The 20528-nt window shown below is 46.7% G+C and overlaps 1 protein-coding gene and 3 long non-coding RNA genes across 5 annotated transcripts in view; 3 read left to right on the top strand and 1 right to left on the bottom strand.

Moving 5' to 3' along the window:
- The first annotated feature begins 2646 nt into the window (after nucleotides 1-2646).
- LOC129738863 (solute carrier family 23 member 2) overlaps nucleotides 2647-20528 on the top strand; it is a 59685-nt gene continuing 41803 nt past the window's right edge. The window contains exons 1-2 of the mRNA XM_055730178.1: nucleotides 2647-2903; nucleotides 2963-3082. Of these exons, the coding sequence (XP_055586153.1) occupies nucleotides 2874-2903; nucleotides 2963-3082 (150 nt within the window). The 5' untranslated portion in view covers nucleotides 2647-2873. The remainder of the gene's footprint in view (nucleotides 2904-2962; nucleotides 3083-20528) is intronic.
- Nucleotides 2957-4133, bottom strand: LOC129738866 (uncharacterized). Its single transcript, XR_008735661.1, has 4 exons — nucleotides 3990-4133; nucleotides 3845-3934; nucleotides 3722-3787; nucleotides 2957-3665 (listed from the first exon to the last, which is right to left on the bottom strand). It is a non-coding gene; the product is annotated as an uncharacterized LOC129738866 (long non-coding RNA).
- Nucleotides 7743-8404, top strand: LOC129738867 (uncharacterized). Its single transcript, XR_008735662.1, has 4 exons — nucleotides 7743-7930; nucleotides 7989-8089; nucleotides 8137-8258; nucleotides 8316-8404. It is a non-coding gene; the product is annotated as an uncharacterized LOC129738867 (long non-coding RNA).
- Nucleotides 17500-18437, top strand: LOC129738868 (uncharacterized). 2 transcript variants are annotated; one of them, XR_008735663.1, is made up of 4 exons: nucleotides 17500-17963; nucleotides 18022-18122; nucleotides 18170-18291; nucleotides 18349-18437. It is a non-coding gene; the product is annotated as an uncharacterized LOC129738868 (long non-coding RNA). The 2 variants fall into 2 exon arrangements; XR_008735664.1 differs by having other exon boundaries at nucleotides 18166-18291.

The raw sequence follows: 20528 nt of genomic DNA, 5'->3' as shown, positions 1-20528 counted from the left end.
CACAACAAGACATGCAGAGCAAACTCGACGACCTCACCGAGAGCTCCAAGGCAGCAGGTCTCAAAATCAATGTCGGAAAGACCAAGTCGATGGAAATCAATACAGAAAATCGTTCCAATTTCGTGGTAGCTGGACAACAGGTTGAGACAGTGTAGTGCTTCCAGTATCTTGGTAGCCAGATTACGCCTGATGGTGGTACCAGGACATCTAACCCGAATCAGAAAAGCCAGACTTGCGTTTGCGAGTCTCCGAAACATCTGGCGGTCACGCCAGATCTCTCTACGAACTAAGATCCGAATCTTCAACTCAAACGTCAAATTCGTATTGCTGTACGAGTGTGAAACTTGGTGCACATATGCGGTGACGACGCGAAAACTGCAAGTTTTTGTGAATCGCTGCCTTCGGAACATCATCCGCGCTTGGTGGCCTGGCAACTGGATCTCAAAAGTTGAACTTCATCGCCGGTGTCATCAAAAGGCGCTAGAAATCGAGATTCGGGAACGTAAGTGGAGATGGATTGGGCACCCGCTGCGAAGAGATGAAAACGAGATTTGCAGAGAGGCGCTTGACTGGAATCCAGATGGGCATCGAAGAAGAGGCAGGCCCAAAAACTCGTGGCGGCGAAGTCTAGCCGCTGAAATCCGCACAGTTGACGAGAACCTTGGCTGGCAGCAAGTGAAGACGCTGGCTCCGGATCGCCAGCAGTGGAGATCTTTTATCTCAGCCCTATGCGCCGGTCAATCGGCGCCGGACCCTTAGGTAGGTAGGTAGGAGCCCTGATGACCACGCAATTTGTCAGCGGAATCTCCAAAGGTTTCAAATAATTAGAGAGAAAAAACGCGCGTATGCATCTTATGCAGCTTGGCGAAAAAATAAATTCACAATGTGTTTTTTACAGCCCAAAGAGCATTCATAATTTCAAATTCATCGTGCCGCAAAATAATACGAATTTCTCTTAGGAAATTGCTGGTCACCATTTCGTCCATGACAATCGACAGGTATATGCTGGAAAAACTTTGTCATGATTCAAATTTTACCCCTACTTCGATTTTATTTAAGAAGTTAGTCGAGGCAAATCGTTTTTTTTTATTTTTTAAAAATAACGCGATATATTTTCAAATAAAACTGCTTAGAAATAATCTCAGTGCTGGTTCATATTAAGTTTGGGTGAACCAAAACAAAGTATTCACGCGACTGCTGCGACGGATAATTTTCCAAAGGGTATTTCGCGCGAGTAGTACGAATCGCGTCGCTTGCACTGTGAACGGTCTCACAGTTCTCAACGTGTTCAAATGAGGTGCGCTTCTTCGCGCGAATCGCTCGCTCGCTCGCACGCATGCACTGTGTTTCATGGATAAATCATTTCAAACATTTTGCAAAATTGTTTCACACATTATCAGCAAATATATGGAGCTGTCAAACTCCAGTCAGGCGGCGGCAACGCTATTCAAACCGTATGGAGCACATCTCTCAGATTTCCCCTTTTTTTCCCCTCGTTTTGACAGATTTAAGCTTTTTTCCTCAGATTTGAGCTTTCGTCTCCTATGCTCTCAAGGCAAAAGCTTAAATCTGAGGAAAAAAAGCTTAAAAACGAGATTCACGACCACTTATTTAAAAGATGTTGGTCACACGATACATAGACAAATCGTGTAACGTTGCAGCCATCTGACTCCAGTGTGGTTTTCACACACCATGCAAGTTCCAAATTTACACATTATCCGAATTCGCGGACTAAGGGAAAAGTGTGTGAATTCACAAACAGTTATGCGCGTGCCAAGCAGGAATCATCCCTAAAGTCTCCTCAAGTTATAATAGAATAATGGCAAGTAAACCCACAACATTTAAATTTTAAAATTAAATCGACTAATGCATGAATTTCTCTTTCAGATCCGGCCTGGTATCGCCGGCTTTTTCTAACTGGTAAAAAAAAACTAATGAAATTGCTCCCACCGCAGCACTAAAATTGAATGAAAATCCGAGGAATAATAAAAAAAAACCATTAAATAACAAATCATGTTGTTTTTAAATCCAAATTAATGAAAATAAGTTTAACTTTAACCTCCCGTTTGTCAAAATTGAACTCTTTTGCCATTTTCACACATTTTCTCGTTTTAAACGCTTTTTGCATAATGTGTGGAACGCTCACATTTCGTTTCCTTAAGCGGTTTTTCCCATTAGTGTGTAGCGGTACCTTCACACATTTAATGTGTTGATCTACTTATTTCCAAAATGTGTGAAATTTAACACACTAATGTGTCAAATATTTTGTCAGTGTTCTGTCCTAAGAGTCCGGGCAACCGTATCTTGGCTGCTAGCACATCTGCATTCGCAGATGGCGCAAGCAAAAGTGCTGGTAGTAATATTCCCGACTATTGAAATAAAAGAGGTAAACTATCCACTACATAACAAGGTTTAACAAAAAGAATAAAGAATGGTTCTGGAATCTTTTATCATCGATCAGATAAATATGCACTTCAGGCATAGCGTGTTGGTCAAATTTTCTCTCATAATACAGAAATGATGGCTAGCGACCAATCGGGTGCTTTCGTGAATGCAAGTCTTGCTATCGATGTAGATGTTAACTTCGGGATCAACCTATCATAGGCAATCTGCCAACTTCCATCGTAGGTTGCATTCGGGAATCGGTTCTTATCTTCGACGCACGATAGGCCAGCCCTATTGTCGTGTAGTGACCGAGCGACGGGAACCCACGAACGAATGTAAAAATAAAGCTCGTTCAGTCTTTAACAGAACTTGCAACGCAGCGTTTGTAGATCGAAGGCAGTTATTTATAACTTTATCCCGCTAAATGATCTTAATTGCATCAATTAAAGCCAGGCTGAGATTTGATTGATATTCGAGAAAAAACAATTATGGAAATGCAAGAAAACTTTCGAACAACAGTAAGTGAATGTAGATTCTGGTTTAACGATCATTTCAGATAATAAGGCGTTTATTTCAGAGCATTGAAATCAATCTCACATCCAATTCTAAAGAGGCTGAACCGAAGCGAGGTGCAGATATTAATTACGGAATTGATGACGCTCCACCATGGTATCTAAGTATATTTATGGCTCTACAGGTGATTAAATTTAAAATTTAAATTTGTTTAATTGTTACTATTATTAATATTGTTATAAAAATTCATTGAAGTTATTGGCTTTATCTGAATCAATATTCAATAGTGTGACTATTTGTAAATTTTAAAATCCAAATTTTAACCAATATGGTTTCAGAATGTGAATCCTTAAGTTGAGTTCTGCGAAGAGATTTATAGTGTAGGTAGTTGTACAAAACCATATCTAAATTTGATCTGGAGAATAAATTCAAGCCTCTCTGGACAAATCGGCAGTGAATTTTGAAAACGGCAAATGCGCCAAATGTAAATAAAAGAAGTTATCAGCTGGTGAAAAATTACATTTGAAGACCTACATTTTAGTAGTATAAAGTTATCTGAAGGATATATGATTTTCGAGAAATCAAGAAAACAAAATAATATTTCTACTGGAAGCTTATGCTGTCGAACTTTGAACAGTGATGCAGGCGCATTTGCCGTATTCAAAATTTGATACTCTGTGCAATCTCATTGTTTGGGTTTTTTGTAGTCTGTCTCGGATAGACTTAATGCCGTTTAATGACGGGAAACTGTCCTCGACAGGACTCAACTGCAAAGGCATTTTTATTAAATTTAGGGAAATACAATAATAAATTTGTCACTTACAAATAGTTCCCCTACTAACTTCCGCTCTACTCGAGTGCCAGGTTACGGTAGCAAACTGCCTAGCGCCTGTTTACAATAATAAATTTAGTAATTTATAAATCTATCCGGCGAGAAGAAACTTACTTGGCAATAGGACAATTTTATCCAATCAATAAGCCCCAGTGGCTTTGCCGAAAACACGCCTCAATAACGTAAGTTGGCGATTTGCTGGATCTGGAGGATTATTTAATTAGTACAATATAATTATAAAAAAAAAGCAACAACTTACTCAATGAAAGAACTAATCGAGCCTAATTCACTCCGAATATAATATTTTGCCAACTTTTAAGCAGTTATACTGACGCTAGGAAAATTTTCACGACCGTTACAAAACGTTAACGATTTTCTTCGTTTCTTCTCTTTTGACGTTTATCGCCCTCTCTCTACACGCTCAAACTAAAAACTTAATCCGTGGGCTATAATCCCACGCAACACCCCCGCCCGTAACACCTTACGCTAGTAGGTTTTACCTGTCACATCTAGATCTAACAGTGCTACCTTGGCAACTCCTCGCTGTAATACACCTGAGCTAGTTTTTACGTCTACTCTCCTAACTTGCCCATCAGATCCTGGATAAGAACGGCTTACACGCCCTCGTAACCATCCGTTCCTCACGGTCTCGTCCACGATTACAACAAGGTCTCCTTCCTGCAACGGTCGAACATCATGGTACCATTTGGTCCGCCTTGCTATCGTTGGTAGATAGCCCTCGATCCAGCGTTTCCAAAATTGATTCAAAATTTCTTCCATCGTTCTCCAATTAGCTTTCAGGTTACTCGTCGAACCAATTTCCACCTTCGGTGCACAGGAACCACTCGATGTCATAAGCAGGAAACAATTAGGAGTAAGTACAGGATCATTCGGAGAGTCCAGCGGCACAAATGTTATGGTACTCTCAGTTCTATTTTTGGTTCGACAGCGATGGTTAAAAATGAAATAAATATGGTGACGGCCATTCGGATTCCCACTTTGTCGCAGCATCCGCCACATTCGGCTCTGACGCTATCCTGCGCCACTCGTCGACTTCAGTTTTCGATAAGATTTCACCAACTTTGAATTCTAAATACTGCCGGTACTTTCGTGGGTTGGCACGAAGCCACGAAATCACTATGGATGAATCGGCCCAAAAACATCGCTTGTACATCTTCAACCGGCGACTGTCGACAACGGACTCCATTAGTCGCGCTCCAATGACTGCACCATTCAACTCGTTCCGAGGAATCGACTGTGATCGAAGTGAGGTAACTTTCGCCTTCGAAGCTACTAGACAGCATCTCGGTGATCCTCTATCGACGATTCTAAAAAATGCTACGCAAGCGTAAGCTGTCTCGCTTGCATCTGTGAAGATGTGCAGTTGCAGAGAATCATAGCTAACAGGATCGTAGTTCGGGAAATAACATCTAGGAATCGTCACCTTCGCTAAATCGGGAAGCACTCCTATCCAGCGCTTCCAGTTTTCGAAATCCGTCAACCGGATAGACTCGTCCCAATTCACACCTGACCTCCATATATCCTGCATGAGGATTTTTCCGTGGATGGTGAAGGCTGCGATTATTCCCAGGGGGTCGAAAAGGCTCATTACCACCTGAAGAACTTGACGTTTGGTGGGAATGATGTGTCCGGTTAGCAGTGTTTGAAGATCATCACGAAATACATTTTCAAATACGAAGACGTCTAGGCTTGGCCGCCAAACCATCCCAAGAAATCGTTCCGTGGCTGTCATTCTATCCACAGAAAAACGTTTCGTGGAGTTTTCGCTTTCGTTGCTGATCTCTCGAAGAACTTCGATGGAATTCGATTGCCACGTCGGGATTTGGAAGCCAGCTGCACCATTTATTGTGGCCACTCCTTGCGCAATTTCGACAGCTTCTCTCGCTGAATCTCTACTATCGAGAAAGTCGTCGACACACGTGCCTTCTACGATGGCAGCTGCTGCTTCTGGATAACGGTCACGATGTTCGGAAGCGTTCAGACTCTTCGTATATTGAGCGGAACATTTTTCCGTTTCGTATTTCCCGGACTGAGTGCGCTTTGTAGTTTCTTGCAAGACTCTTCGGGCACGTTGATCTTCGCTGGTTTCTGGAGGAGCATGTTCGGCAATGCGCATACTAGGTGCGGCTGCTAGGTTCCCTCTGGCAAGATCGTGCAATTCGTCGTCTTTGTTGCACTTGCATGTGTGGACCATGGTTCGGGCGAGATTATTCGTAGCACTCTGTCCACCGAAGATAACCCAGCCTAATCTCGTCTTTGTTGCCACGGGTTCACCAGCGCTTCGCTCTCTTCTGTTTAGCGTTAACTTCAGCCTTGCATGGTCGACTCCAATTAATATTTTAGGAGTAACATCGGTATAGCTGCAAATCGGTAAACCACGAAGATGGGGGAAATCTTTTGCCATTTTTTTGTAGTTCAACGACTGCTTCGGCAATCCCAAATCAGGAACGGTGCGCACGTTCGTCAGGGCATGTCTTTCTCCGCTATTCGGCTTGGATATCGTCAGCTGCACGACACGAGAAGAATCTTCATTCCGTGATACGCTACCTGTCCACTCTATGCATAGAGGTCTTTCTACTCCGTCTAGGCCCAGTTCATCGGCGACTTTGCTTTCGATGAGAGTCAAGTCGGACCCATCATCGAGGAATGCGTGGACCAATAAAGACTTACCGTTCCCATGTAGCATAACCGGTATGATTTTGAAGAACGTGGAATTTCGTTGGTGTCGATGTGTTGTTACAATTCCGGATGCACCATACGAGGTGGATGGCGATGGCTTACAATGGAGCAACATATGGTGCATCTCCCGACAACCGTCCACACCGCAGGGTTGTCTCGTTCGACACGGCCACTTGCCGTGTGGTGCCAAGCATCGTCGACACAGTTGTTTCTCCTGCACTACTTTCAGACGATCGTCTAACGAAGATTTCTTGAATCTCTCGCAGTCGCGGACCCTGAGGCCCTTCCTATCGCACGATAAACAGGGTCTGGGATCTCCTTTCTGCTTCGGCAAAGTGTTCTCCGTTTTCGAGAAAACCTCCTGATGCGTATTGAGAAAACCTGTCTCTTTTTCTTTGCTGGTTCTTCTTCGAATTTGACCATCCATTGCAAGGTCGCCTGGTGGAATGACTTTGCAGGCAGCTCTTCTGAGCGATGACACATAATTGCAGAAATCTCTTAGCGACGGCTCCGGAATGTTTTCTAGGAGCTTTCCCCACTCGAGGCGTAAATTTGGAGGCAGTTTAAACACCAGTTCGGAAAGGAGCTCCGGATTGTTTAGGTGGGACTGCAAACGAGCAGCTTCAATGAACGTCACCAAATTCCTCACTTCACGTCCGAAGCTAACGAGAGTTTCCAATTTGTCTGCATTTGGCAGACTGCCACGGCGAATTTTAGACAGCATACAATGTATCAATTGATCGGGTCGGCCACACTCTTCCCTGAGGGTAGCAATAATTTCTGGAACCGCTGATGGAATTGTGAGAAGGTTCAGAACTTTTTCTCTCGCGCTTCCTACCAGGCACTTTTGAAGGCGAACCAGGTTCTCGTCTGGTTGAATTCCGCACATGGCCGTGGAAGGAACACCGGCCATTCTAATGGATCACCCGAAAATCTGGGTAAATCCCGGGATACGACGTGCCTTGCTGCGAGTTGCTGGGCATTGAGCAGTACAGGCTGCTGCTGAACGAGTTGATTGTTGAACAGAGGTGGAGAATTTGGAGGGGGGTTTTTTTCTCGACACCACGAACTTCCGGAAACATCTACCAGCTCTGACAGCTTGCATGAGTGTTACATATGATTATTTTGTTGATTATTATTGATACGATAAGAGCATATTCGCAAACAGTTTATTATTAACCCATTCCCCCATAAAAGATTATTAAGCGTGAATACAAATTGCAAAAGAAAAACAAAACACTGGAGCAAAACACGGTGCAGAAACCCGCAACTGCAGGAAAAATATTGATCGCGGAATCTGTCAGGCATCGGAGCATTTTGGACTTGACATCTGCCAACATTTGTATTGCCAAGAATTGACTAGAAAAAAAAGCCTCATTCCGCTGTTGGCAACATTGCGCTTCCGGAAGACGGCGCAGAAAAATTGAGAAGTGAAAGTGCGCCATTGGTGAGAAACACCGCCCCCCGGAAAAAATCATCTTTTCTCGGCCAGAGCCACAGGTAAGCGGCATTAATCACCTCGGACGCAACCCTTCATTAAAAGGAAGCATTCTTCCAGTGGCATCTCGCCGACAGCCATCCAAGGAACCGGGAGATCCCAGAATCGGGTAGGGCTAAGGACGACCGGGAACGCACAGCGGCTCAAAACGAGGAAAAAAGGTAAGAGCAATCAAACGGGCTTCAGCTCTACAAACCCCTCAAGAAAGGCGTTTTTTATTCTAGTCGCCAAGCCACCAATCCAGCGCCACACAATCCGGTCGCTCTCAGCCCGGAAAGCGTACGAAGCGCAAGGAACCGTGCCGGTACATACGGAACAAAGAGCCGACAGGTAAGCCGAGGCAGATGACCACCGACACGACCGATTCTAATTAAGATGTCGTTTCAGTTTCGACCGGCGTGTTTGCCTATCAGCCCCGTCCAAATCCGAGGCCCAGAAACAGGCGAAGGAAGAAGAGCCATTAAAAGGGGTCAGGTGTATACTGTAAGTACTGACAATGCGCATTGAAAAGAGCTCATGCCTGACAGATTTTTGTGTCCCTACAGGACCCCTTTTTTTTGTAACAGGGCAGAAGGTCCTTGCTGCGATCCATCCCGTGAAGAAACTTTATTCCGGTGGCAACGAGAAAATCGAACTAGAAAGCAGCGAAACTCTACGTTTACGTTCGCTGGGGCTTTTTCTTTTGTTCGCCATTTCCATAGCTCAGCAATTGGCGAGCGCATCCGATCATTAAGCCGGGTACCACTTCCGGGTCAGCAGGCACGTGGTTTGAGTGGACCTTGGCAGAAGGTCCTTGTAGACATCCATCCGAGTGAGGCCGAACACACAAGCGCAATTTATTCCGGAAGCATCCAGGACCGTCGATCAGGATTGCCTATTACATTTTCCGTTTACGTCGCTCAGCAGTGGGTGAGCGGTTCCGAACTTCTCTTCCGGTTCTGGCCATTCAAGCAGGAACAGTTTGTTCCGGGAACATCCGGAAAATCCAGCCGGCAAGAAGCGAATTCCTACAGTCACGTGGTTTGCAGCTAGGTGTCGTCGAGTGGCATTGCACTATTGTTTATCGCCCGGAGCAGAAGCGTTTCTTGGCGGGCATCATATCTTTCATCGAATCGCAGCTAATTTACTGCTGGAGTTGCGGTCACCTTTTGCATGCGATTCCCATTCACGCAGAACCACATACCGGAACCTTCTTCGGTTTGAAACCTGGTGCCCGAGACACTGCCGTCTGCGAGTCTTTCCGGTAGTCGAACTCGCAATACACGGAGAAGGGAGGTCATTCCGATTGTGACCGGAAGTGCAATCACTCAGAAGCAGGATTTTGAATCCACCCGTGGATTTATCCGAGCAGGGGAGGTGAGCTTCTGTTTTCCACCGCTGTTCGAAGATTGGTCAGCAGATGACAAGCGTGAAGAGGTGTTTCCGGAAATTCTGTGGCGCGAGTCAAGCGTCAGCCGGAAGATACCGCGATCCGCGGTGTGAGTGCAGCGTGCGAAACAATAGCGTGCAGGTTTGCCTCGACGGACGGTCGAATCGCAAATCGCAGCGCCAGCGGGGTGTTAATCAGCGGAATCTCCGGTCCGTGCCCCTGAGGTTTGACATTGGGTCGGACAAGGAAGGACAGGGATCCCCTGGGTCCGCAGGATTCAATTTCGTCGTCGTCGAGCGCCACAGCCAAGACAATCTGAGCATGCATCGGGTCGGAAGCGAGCTTCGCTCAAGGAATCCCGAACGTGGGCACAACAGCATGCAGCAATAATTGATGTAAGTCGCTTTTTTCATTATCTTTATGGGAAGGGAGAAAATGGGTAACTTAGAAAGTTCGCAACCCTGAATAAAGTTGCACAACATAATGTCTGTTTGCCAAATTTAGTATTTCATTTATTTGTGGCACCGACCACGAGAAGCCTCCATTACAAATGGCGCCCAACTAAATCGAACCTTATGATTTAGTTAGATAAATTTCAATATCATTAGTAATTGCAATGATATGAGTATGATTTTTGAACAGTTTATTAGTTAAAGGAACTGTTATGCTTATTTTGTTTATTATCGCTCGAATTATTCAATCGTATCAATTTTGTAATCTGTAAGTCCACTTATTGTTAAATTATCTGGTTTTTTGGATCCAAATAAATAATCATGAACAAACTAATTGAATTGTATCATCTTAATGATGAGGAGATGGAATATGAATTGGCCTTGCGCCATGTTACAAATCTAGCCCCATGCTCTAGAAGAGCTAGGGTGGTCAAGTTAAAAGCCCTTGTCCAAGAGGACACCCTTAGAGACACCATTTATGTTAATTCGGAACACGTAATGTCGCCGGAGTTGAACATCGAGGTCTGCCAGAGGGCAGTTGTTGAATTGAGGAATCAGGTCGATTTAGCTACCCAGAATAGAAACGCCGATCAAATGGCTTGCGCGAAATCGAGATTGCTTCATTACCGGCAAAGATTATCACTGATTCCAGTGGTCGCGAGTTTAGAGGAAACGCGTAGGGTCATGTGTGAGCTTGTAGAGACGCTGCTAGCTCAGATAGAGTGTGTGAACAGTGCAGTCAATATGGTGCAAAGTGAAACAGAAAACACTAGCCTTTCAACTGGTGTCCCAACCATCCAGGCAGAGAACAGTAGCAGTAGGGATGCCTGCGATGCGTTGACGATTCCACTGAGGCCACAAGCAGCTGAAAACGATGAAGGAGCACGAGCACGGATGCAAGAAGCGGATGTTGAGCCGTCTTCTCTTCCGTTCCAAGGAGGCAGACAAGGACAGAGGGACTCGGAGGAAGTAATCATCCGGAGGTCGGGTAGTTCGGCTGGTCTAGCTGCTGTGAACGTTCTGGACGAACTGCGGTTCGACATTCAACAACGACAAAGGAGGCAGCAGCAGTTGAACGACAGCTTTACAAACCGAAGTGGTAGCAACTACGACAGGCGGATGCAGAAGGCGATTCACAATTGGCCTTTCAAGTTCCGAGGCGAAAAGGACACCACGTCCCTCAACATTTTCCTAGACCGAGTGGAGACGTTTGCCAGATCAGAGGGAATCGACGATCAGACACTTCTGGCTTCCATAAAGCACCTGTTGCTTGAAGACGCACTCGACTGGTACTCCAGAGCACTTGCCCAACGTCGTCTGTATTCCTGGCAAGCATTCAAGCAAGAAATTCGACGGGAGTTTCTGCCAAGCGGGTATGCGCAGATCCTGAGGCTGGAAGCCAGCTTTCGTTTTCAAGGTGCCAACGAAACGTTCGATAAGTTCTTCCGTGACATCTCTACACTATTCCGCTTCATCGATCCACCACTTACGGAAGAGGAGAAGTTGTTCATAGTCAAGAAAAACATGAACATGGACTATGCAACAATAGTAACAGCCGCTCAGCCAAAGACACTGATGGACCTGGTCAACGTCTGCAGCAACTTCGACGAAACAAGGCTATTGCTGAACCAGCAGCGTAGGATTCCAATTCCGCACAACAGCTTACTAGAACCGAACTTCGCAACACCAGCAACTACAAGTCGACCTCAGCAACACCAGCAGCAGCGCTTCGGGAGATTGCAAGCAGTGGAGGCGGACGAGCAGTTGTACGGAGCCACGTCATACTCAGCACCATCGCATAGGCTTCCAACACAACAGCCACGCTTCAACAGAGTTCATACGGTGGAGAACGAGAGCCAGCAAGGTGCGGCTTCAACGTCAGCTATCCAAACTGAAGCAGATCTGGTGGATCCAGAAGAAGCAAACGGTTTGCAAGGGGACTTCAACCAGCTGTACGAGCAAGTTTGTGCCATGAAGCTTCAACTGGAGCGCAGATCGAATCGTTTCAATACAGGACTACAGCAGCAGCACTCTGTACAACGACCGGAACAGCGTCAACAACCGCCTACAACTTCGGCAGGTCAGAACAATTTGGTGAATCGTCAAGGCAGTCAAGCGGAGAACTATAGAATACAACATCCGTTGCAACAGCAAGCTAAATGGGCGCCGCGGCAGCAGCTTCATCAACAGCAGCAGCTTCAACAACAGCAGCCTCAACGGCAATTCCAACAGCGCTATCAACTACAGCTCCAGAACCAGCAGCTTCAGCAAGCAGGCAGCAACATGTACGATCTAGATCCTGTTCAGCATACAGCGTACCGCCCAGCGCTTTGCTGGAACTGCGATGAGGAGGGGCATAGGTTTCCGGATTGCACGAAGGCACAGGCAATTCTCTTTTGCTACAGATGCGGTCGAAAAGGTTACACGTTACGCAGCTGTCTTGTTTGTAACAGCGAAGCGGAAAACGCCGCAGCGAGGAGGTGGTAGATGGAGGGCCAGATTCTTCGCAACACAGCTATCAACCTTCAATACCTCCCGATTTACAAGACATCAACTCTATCATTATCAATCCCGGACATGACAACCGTCCACACGCCGTTCTGGACGTTCTTGGAAAGAAAGTTACAGCTTTGTTGGACAGTGGTGCAAACTGTTCTTTGTTAGGTGGCAGTAAAGCACAGATTGTGGAAGAGCTTGGACTACGAAAAGAAGCACTGAACGGTGGGATCAAAACAGCGGATGGAACACCACACAAAATAAACCACTTCACTCGTCTACCGATATCATATAACAATCGAAATGAAATATTACCAGTCCTTCTTGTGCCGAGTCTGCCAGACTGCGCCATCATGGGCATGAACTTTTGGCAAACGTTCGGAGTCAAAGCAGTATGCTGTTCAATGATTACTGAGCAAGAACTTGAAGCAGAGCCGATGAGGGAACTATCGGTAGAACAACGCCAGATACTGAATGAGACAATCAAGCTATTTCCGAAAGCCGAGGAAGGGAAATTGGGAAGAACGGAGCTTTATGAACACCGTATAGATGTGGGCAACGCCATGCCACGGAAGCAGCGATATTACCCAATGTCCCAATATGTCCTGGAGGAGGTCAACCGCGAAGTAGACAGGATGATCTCGTTAGATGTGATCGAGGAGGCAGTTTTTTCGCCGTGGAACAATCCTCTTGTGGCAGTCAAAAAGAAAAACGGGAGTTACCGCGTCTGCTTGGATGCAAGGCATCTTAACTCCATTATGGTCAACGAGGGCTACCCAATCCCACAAATTTCATCGATTATCAACAATCTGGGAGGCTGTTCATTCATATCGTCGATAGATCTCAAAGATGCCTTTTGGCAAATGCCCCTTCATGAGGAATCAAGGCCACTGACGGCATTTACAGTACCTTCCCGAGGGCACTTTCAATTCAAAGTGGTCCCTTTTGGGCTGTGCACAGCCAGCCAAGGACTGGCGAGGATTATGACTCACTTGTTTGCGGATATGGAGCCGTACGTTTTCCATTATTTGGACGACATCATCATATGTTCTAAATCGTTTGAGGAACACACTACAGTTCTTAGAGAAGTTGCGGCAAGACTACATCGAGCTAAGCTCACTATCTCGGCCGAAAAGTCCAAGTTTTGTCGGCAGCAAATCAAATATCTGGGATACATTCTCAGCGAAGGAGGTTGGAAGGTGGATGACGAGAAAGTAGAGTGTATTGTAAAATTCCCCGCACCAACAACCAGGAAGGAAGTCCAACGGTTTCTGGGAATGTGTGGGTGGTACCGTCGTTTCATCTCCGATTTCTCCCGTATTGCCGCTCCCATAACCGAGCTTACGAAAACCAAAACGAAGTTCCGTTGGACAGCAGCAGCCGAGGAATCTTTTCTAAAACTTAAGTCGGCCCTAGTAACAGCTCCGGTCTTGGCTATGCCGGACTATACGAAGCCATTCTCTATCTCTTGCGATGCCAGCGATATGGCAATTGGAGCCGTGTTGACGCAGACAATCGACGGAGACGAACACCCAATCTGCTATTTTTCACAAAAACTCTCTTCATCGGAAAGAAAGTACACCGTAACTGAGAAGGAATGCCTGGCCGTAATACGAGCAATTGAAAAGTTCCGTGGCTACGTCGAAGGAGTACGTTTTGTGGTCTACTGTGACCATTCCGCCCTCAGTTACCTGAAGACCTTGAAGAATCCAACGGCCCTCATGAGCAGGTGGTTGTTGAGGCTCAATGCGTTCGATTTTGAGATACGATACAGGAAAGGCAGCTGTAATATCGTTCCAGACGCACTGTCCAGGATAGTTTGTTCATTGGTCTTCTCAATCACGCAGGTACACGATCCGTGGTACAGAAACCTCATCAGGCAGGTGCAGAATCAAAGCGGAAAATATCCGGACTTTCGAATAGCGAATGAAGAACTCTACAAAAATTGCCAGGTCAAAGACGAGACGGGCGTTATCAGTCATCGATGGAAGAAGGTCGTTCCAGAGGAAGAGCGAGCAGAATTGATCCGTCGTTTTCACGATTCGCCTTCAGCCGCGCACTTAGGTTTCTACAAAACATGGCACAAACTTCAACAACACTATTATTGGCCGAAGATGCAGGACCTAGTCGCTCGTTACGTGAAGGCTTGCGCTACGTGCAAAGCCAGCAAAGCTCCCAACAAACAAATGATGCCTCAGATGGGGAAACTCAAGCCAGCAAGGGTACCATGGGAGTTAATATCCATCGACTTCGTCGGACCGCTCACCAGATCCAAGAAGGGCAACACAGTTCTTCTGGTCATCGTCGACTGGGTCACCAAATACGTCATTGCCCACCCGATGCGGGCAGCCGATTCAACCAAGATGGTCGAGTTTCTCGAGGAAAAGGTTTTCCTGAAATTCTCCAGGCCGAGGATAGTACTGTCAGATAACGGGAAGCAGTTCGAGTCACAAGTCTTTCGAGCGCTGCTTAGCCGTCACAACATCATCCATATGAAGACAGCATTCTACGCACCGCAGGTCAACAACGCCGAGCGGGTGAACAGAGTTCTCATTACATGTATTCGTTCTTTGCTGGAAGAAGATCACCGCGAATGGGACAAGAACCTGGCAGCCATTACCGCCGCTATTAACAGTGCGAAGCACGAATCCACCGGGGTCAGCCCACACTTCGCCAACTTCGGTCGGGAACTTTTGCTGCACACGGATCTCTACACTCAGCAAGACTTAAACGTGTCAGATGATCCAAAGGTCGCGCAGGAGATGAGGTTATCCACGATCAACAGGATTCACAAGTTCATCCAGCAGCGAATCAAGAAGAACCATGAGAGAACGAAGGAACGCTACGATCTACGGAAGCGCACGGTCTCGTTCCAACCGGGCGAGCTAGTATGGCGTCGTTCGTTTGTACTATCGTCGAAGGCGGACCACATAAACAAGAAGCTGGATCCGAAGTTCATCGCTGCCATCGTGAAGGAGAAACTGGGAGCGAATTTGTATGTTCTAGAGGATGTCGTCACAGGAAAGCGTGGGCGCTACCATGCGAAGGACATCAAACCTGATTAGTATTCAAGCTATGTAAGCAACAACGCTGACCACAAGCTCACTCAGAGCACAAAACACGAAATGGAGAAGGCTGAAGGACCAACATCATCTTTGAAACCTCGCCCCCAACAACTCGGAGTAAATTATGCAGAACTCTTCCATTCGAACACTTCAAGGAAGCACAGCTGATGCTAATTCGTCGCTAGGACACCGACGAACACAACGAAGTAGGCGTTTATGAAGGAGACAACGGCCTTGCGTGGGACCAGCGTCGGCTGAATGGACTCTGAGAACTCTGCCAGGAAGTTCGTCAGAATTTGGAGAGGGCTGGCAACCTTGCGTGGGATTGCCGCCACTCATTGTCCAGAATGCAATCCTGTCATCTTGAAGCAGCGTAGCAGCGCTGGGGATAGTAGCACTGGTGAGCCACCGTAGCCAGGCGCTACACACCATCGCAGAGAACCCATCCAGGTTCGGGATATTGGAATGTTCGGAAAGTCAAGTACAGCAGCTCCAAACACCACGTCGCTGCAATTGAAAGGATTGTCAGGACATCAAGAAGAGGATTCAGCACCATAGAATACAGTTATGCGAAGAAGTTGTGAGGAGTAGACATCATGACGGCCGCTACTACCATATCGACTCTCTCTCGCTAACTGTCAAAAGCCACACGCCAATATAATCCAGCTATGACCACTACCCAAGGTAGTCAACAAGAGCCTAACGAGGTCAAAACACGCCAGTCGTTACTACCACAAACAGGAGATCATCCACTAACCCCAAAAATCTCCGAATCAATACAAAAACCATCAGCTATGACCACAGCCAAAGCCTGTCAACCAAGCGCAACAGCGCAGGAAATACCGTTAGGCCGATCGGGAAAAATCGTGCATCTGGAAAACGCAGTGAGCAACATCTCTCATCTACCTCCTCGTGAGTACAGTAACAAGTCCAGCTATGTCCGCTACCCAAGGTTGCCAACAAAAGCATCGCCGATGCGAAAAAACACGTTCATCGTCAGCACCACAACCATCTGCTTTGCTCGACGACTCCGGAAGAAGGGCCCGTCTGAGGGAGCTCATTCGCAGCAGCAGCAACATCCGATTTTGTCCCACGAACACGAACCCTGCTTATTCAGCACAGCATCAACAGGACGAATCAGGACAACGCCCAGGGTAGCTTGAAAGAGGTTGCAAGATTCCTGCTGACTTTCTCCTTGTCCGGAGAACCATAGCTGACCAGGCTTCCCAGAAATAAGAAAACCGAACAAGTACATCCACAAGGAACTCCCGATTAAGACCTCCCGATTAAGACTACCCGAACAAGACTACCCGATCAAGACTACCCGATCAAGACTACCAGATCAAGACCATCTTCAATCAACCATGACAACTCCCGATTAAGACTTCCCGATCAAGACTATCTTTAACCAACCATGTCAACTCCCGATTAAGACTTCCCGATCAAGACTATCTTCAACCAACCATGTCAACTTCCGATTACGACTTCCCGATCTAGACGAAATTCTCAAAAGCTATCTACCAACTTTGTCAACACCACAAGCTATGAGATCACCATCTACCACGGTCCACACCCCAAAATACGCGTAGCGGAACCACAAATTACCCTCCCCTGAAATGGTGTCGACAGTTCAACTGTCCGATTCAGACTTGACCACAAATCACCAACCTCACAAAACGATACATAATGGATCATGCACAGTTGTCAAGGGGGTTGCCAAGGAAACATCAAAAGGAACGCGATCTGGAGGCGCGGTATAACCTCTATTCCGGGCCCTTGGTAATTAAGAGGTTTAAATCCCTCTTTTCCTTAGACTTCTGTTGCTCTTACTATAAACCAGTTAAGTTCCCACCTAAATTTCGTTTGTTAAGTTCTATTTGTAAGATCTAGGTTATTATCTCTATCAATAACCATTTGATTTTGGATTTTCGTATGCTGCTGAGGTGGATGTTATTAAGTGGATTGTTTTAAGGATTCGAAGGAGTTTCTTTCTGCCAGATATACTGGTAATTATCGACACATTTGCCATAACTCGTTGGCTTAGATTTGATTTGGATTCTGCCAAGATTCGTTGGCGTAGAGATATAGTTTATTGTCTTTAGTTTTGAAGATACTCACCACTGCAGGGTGACATCAGTACGAGGTTTTCTCGGAATAGCGTCGATTTTCTTATCTCCTTCGAACTCCTAGTGGCGTGATTATGAATTTTTCATGGATCCTTGTCATGATCCATGAAAAATTCTACCAAAGTAGCAATGTTGTGTTACATATGATTATTTTGTTGATTATTATTGATACGATAAGAGCATATTCGCAAACAGTTTATTATTAACCCATTCCCCCATAAAAGATTATTAAGCGTGAATACAAATTGCAAAAGAAAAACAAAACACTGGAGCAAAACACGGTGCAGAAACCCGCAACTGCAGGAAAAATATTGATCGCGGAATCTGTCAGGCATCGGAGCATTTTGGACTTGACATCTGCCAACATTTGTATTGCCAAGAATTGACTAGAAAAAAAAGCCTCATTCCGCTGTTGGCAACATTGCGCTTCCGGAAGACGGCGCAGAAAAATTGAGAAGTGAAAGTGCGCCATTGGTGAGAAACACCGCCCCCCGGAAAAAATCATCTTTTCTCGGCCAGAGCCACAGGTAAGCGGCATTAATCACCTCGGACGCAACCCTTCATTAAAAGGAAGCATTCTTCCAGTGGCATCTCGCCGACAGCCATCCAAGGAACCGGGAGATCCCAGAATCGGGTAGGGCTAAGGACGACCGGGAACGCACAGCGGCTCAAAACGAGGAAAAAAGGTAAGAGCAATCAAACGGGCTTCAGCTCTACAAACCCCTCAAGAAAGGCGTTTTTTATTCTAGTCGCCAAGCCACCAATCCAGCGCCACACAATCCGGTCGCTCTCAGCCCGGAAAGCGTACGAAGCGCAAGGAACCGTGCCGGTACATACGGAACAAAGAGCCGACAGGTAAGCCGAGGCAGATGACCACCGACACGACCGATTCTAATTAAGATGTCGTTTCAGTTTCGACCGGCGTGTTTGCCTATCAGCCCCGTCCAAATCCGAGGCCCAGAAACAGGCGAAGGAAGAAGAGCCATTAAAAGGGGTCAGGTGTATACTGTAAGTACTGACAATGCGCATTGAAAAGAGCTCATGCCTGACAGATTTTTGTGTCCCTACAGGACCCCTTTTTTTTTGTAACAGGGCAGAAGGTCCTTGCTGCGATCCATCCCGTGAAGAAACTTTATTCCGGTGGCAACGAGAAAATCGAACTAGAAAGCAGCGAAACTCTACGTTTACGTTCGCTGGGGCTTTTTCTTTTGTTCGCCATTTCCATAGCTCAGCAATTGGCGAGCGCATCCGATCATTAAGCCGGGTACCACTTCCGGGTCAGCAGGCACGTGGTTTGAGTGGACCTTGGCAGAAGGTCCTTGTAGACATCCATCCGAGTGAGGCCGAACACACAAGCGCAATTTATTCCGGAAGCATCCAGGACCGTCGATCAGGATTGCCTATTACATTTTCCGTTTACGTCGCTCAGCAGTGGGTGAGCGGTTCCGAACTTCTCTTCCGGTTCTGGCCATTCAAGCAGGAACAGTTTGTTCCGGGAACATCCGGAAAATCCAGCCGGCAAGAAGCGAATTCCTACAGTCACGTGGTTTGCAGCTAGGTGTCGTCGAGTGGCATTGCACTATTGTTTATCGCCCGGAGCAGAAGCGTTTCTTGGCGGGCATCATATCTTTCATCGAATCGCAGCTAATTTACTGCTGGAGTTGCGGTCACCTTTTGCATGCGATTCCCATTCACGCAGAACCACATACCGGAACCTTCTTCGGTTTGAAACCTGGTGCCCGAGACACTGCCGTCTGCGAGTCTTTCCGGTAGTCGAACTCGCAATACACGGAGAAGGGAGGTCATTCCGATTGTGACCGGAAGTGCAATCACTCAGAAGCAGGATTTTGAATCCACCCGTGGATTTATCCGAGCAGGGGAGGTGAGCTTCTGTTTTCCACCGCTGTTCGAAGATTGGTCAGCAGATGACAAGCGTGAAGAGGTGTTTCCGGAAATTCTGTGGCGCGAGTCAAGCGTCAGCCGGAAGATACCGCGATCCGCGGTGTGAGTGCAGCGTGCGAAACAATAGCGTGCAGGTTTGCCTCGACGGACGGTCGAATCGCAAATCGCAGCGCCAGCGGGGTGTTAATCAGCGGAATCTCCGGTCCGTGCCCCTGAGGTTTGACATTGGGTCGGACAAGGAAGGACAGGGATCCCCTGGGTCCGCAGGATTCAATTTCGTCGTCGTCGAGCGCCACAGCCAAGACAATCTGAGCATGCATCGGGTCGGAAGCGAGCTTCGCTCAAGGAATCCCGAACGTGGGCACAACAGCATGCAGCAATAATTGATGTAAGTCGCTTTTTTCATTATCTTTATGGGAAGGGAGAAAATGGGTAACTTAGAAAGTTCGCAACCCTGAATAAAGTTGCACAACATAATGTCTGTTTGCCAAATTTAGTATTTCATTTATTTGTGGCACCGACCACGAGAAGCCTCCATTACATGAGAAGATCTCGGCTGGGGACTTTGATTCACTGTCATACCGAATGGATGCGACAAACGACGCTGAACATCAGAATTTGGCCAACAATTCCGGGAAAAACTAGACTCCCTTGTGCCCAGTGCTGCTGGGGGAAGTTTAGCGTAACCTATGCTGCCTTTCTTGTTAGTTGCTGTCTGTGGTCGCCTTCCTTGGACTATTCGTGAATCTTCCGGTAAACAATATTCCTCCTCTATCGCTGGCAGCTGTAAGATTTTCGGCACCGCACCAGTATGTACCGGCGCTGCTACAGGAGTGGATGAAGCCAACAGGTTTTCATTACCGATTTCCTGACTTTGGATCCACTTTTCGGTCAGCTGCTCCCGTGACTCGAAACTACGTTCGGTCCTCGCTTGAGATCCTTCGCGCAGCAATTCCAATTCTAGTTGGTGCTTTTCCGCTAAATACAAGCGATCTTTTTCGGCTTGTTCGGCTTGTTGTGCGGCTTGGTCTGCCAGGAGCAATCGATCCTTTTCTGATTGCTCTGCCTTTTCTTTCCTCAATCTATCTTCCAACTGTTTTTGCTCCTCCAGCTGTTGCAACCGGAGCCGGGCCAACGAAGATGTTGAATGTTTTGAGGAAGTGGATCGCATTGTATGGAACGAAGAAGTA

Source organism: Uranotaenia lowii, chromosome 1, assembly GCF_029784155.1.
Source record: "Uranotaenia lowii strain MFRU-FL chromosome 1, ASM2978415v1, whole genome shotgun sequence".
NCBI lineage: Eukaryota > Metazoa > Arthropoda > Insecta > Diptera > Culicidae > Uranotaenia > Uranotaenia lowii.
The sequence above is the reverse complement of the archived record's forward strand: the minus strand, read 5'-3'. Positions and strand labels throughout refer to the sequence as shown.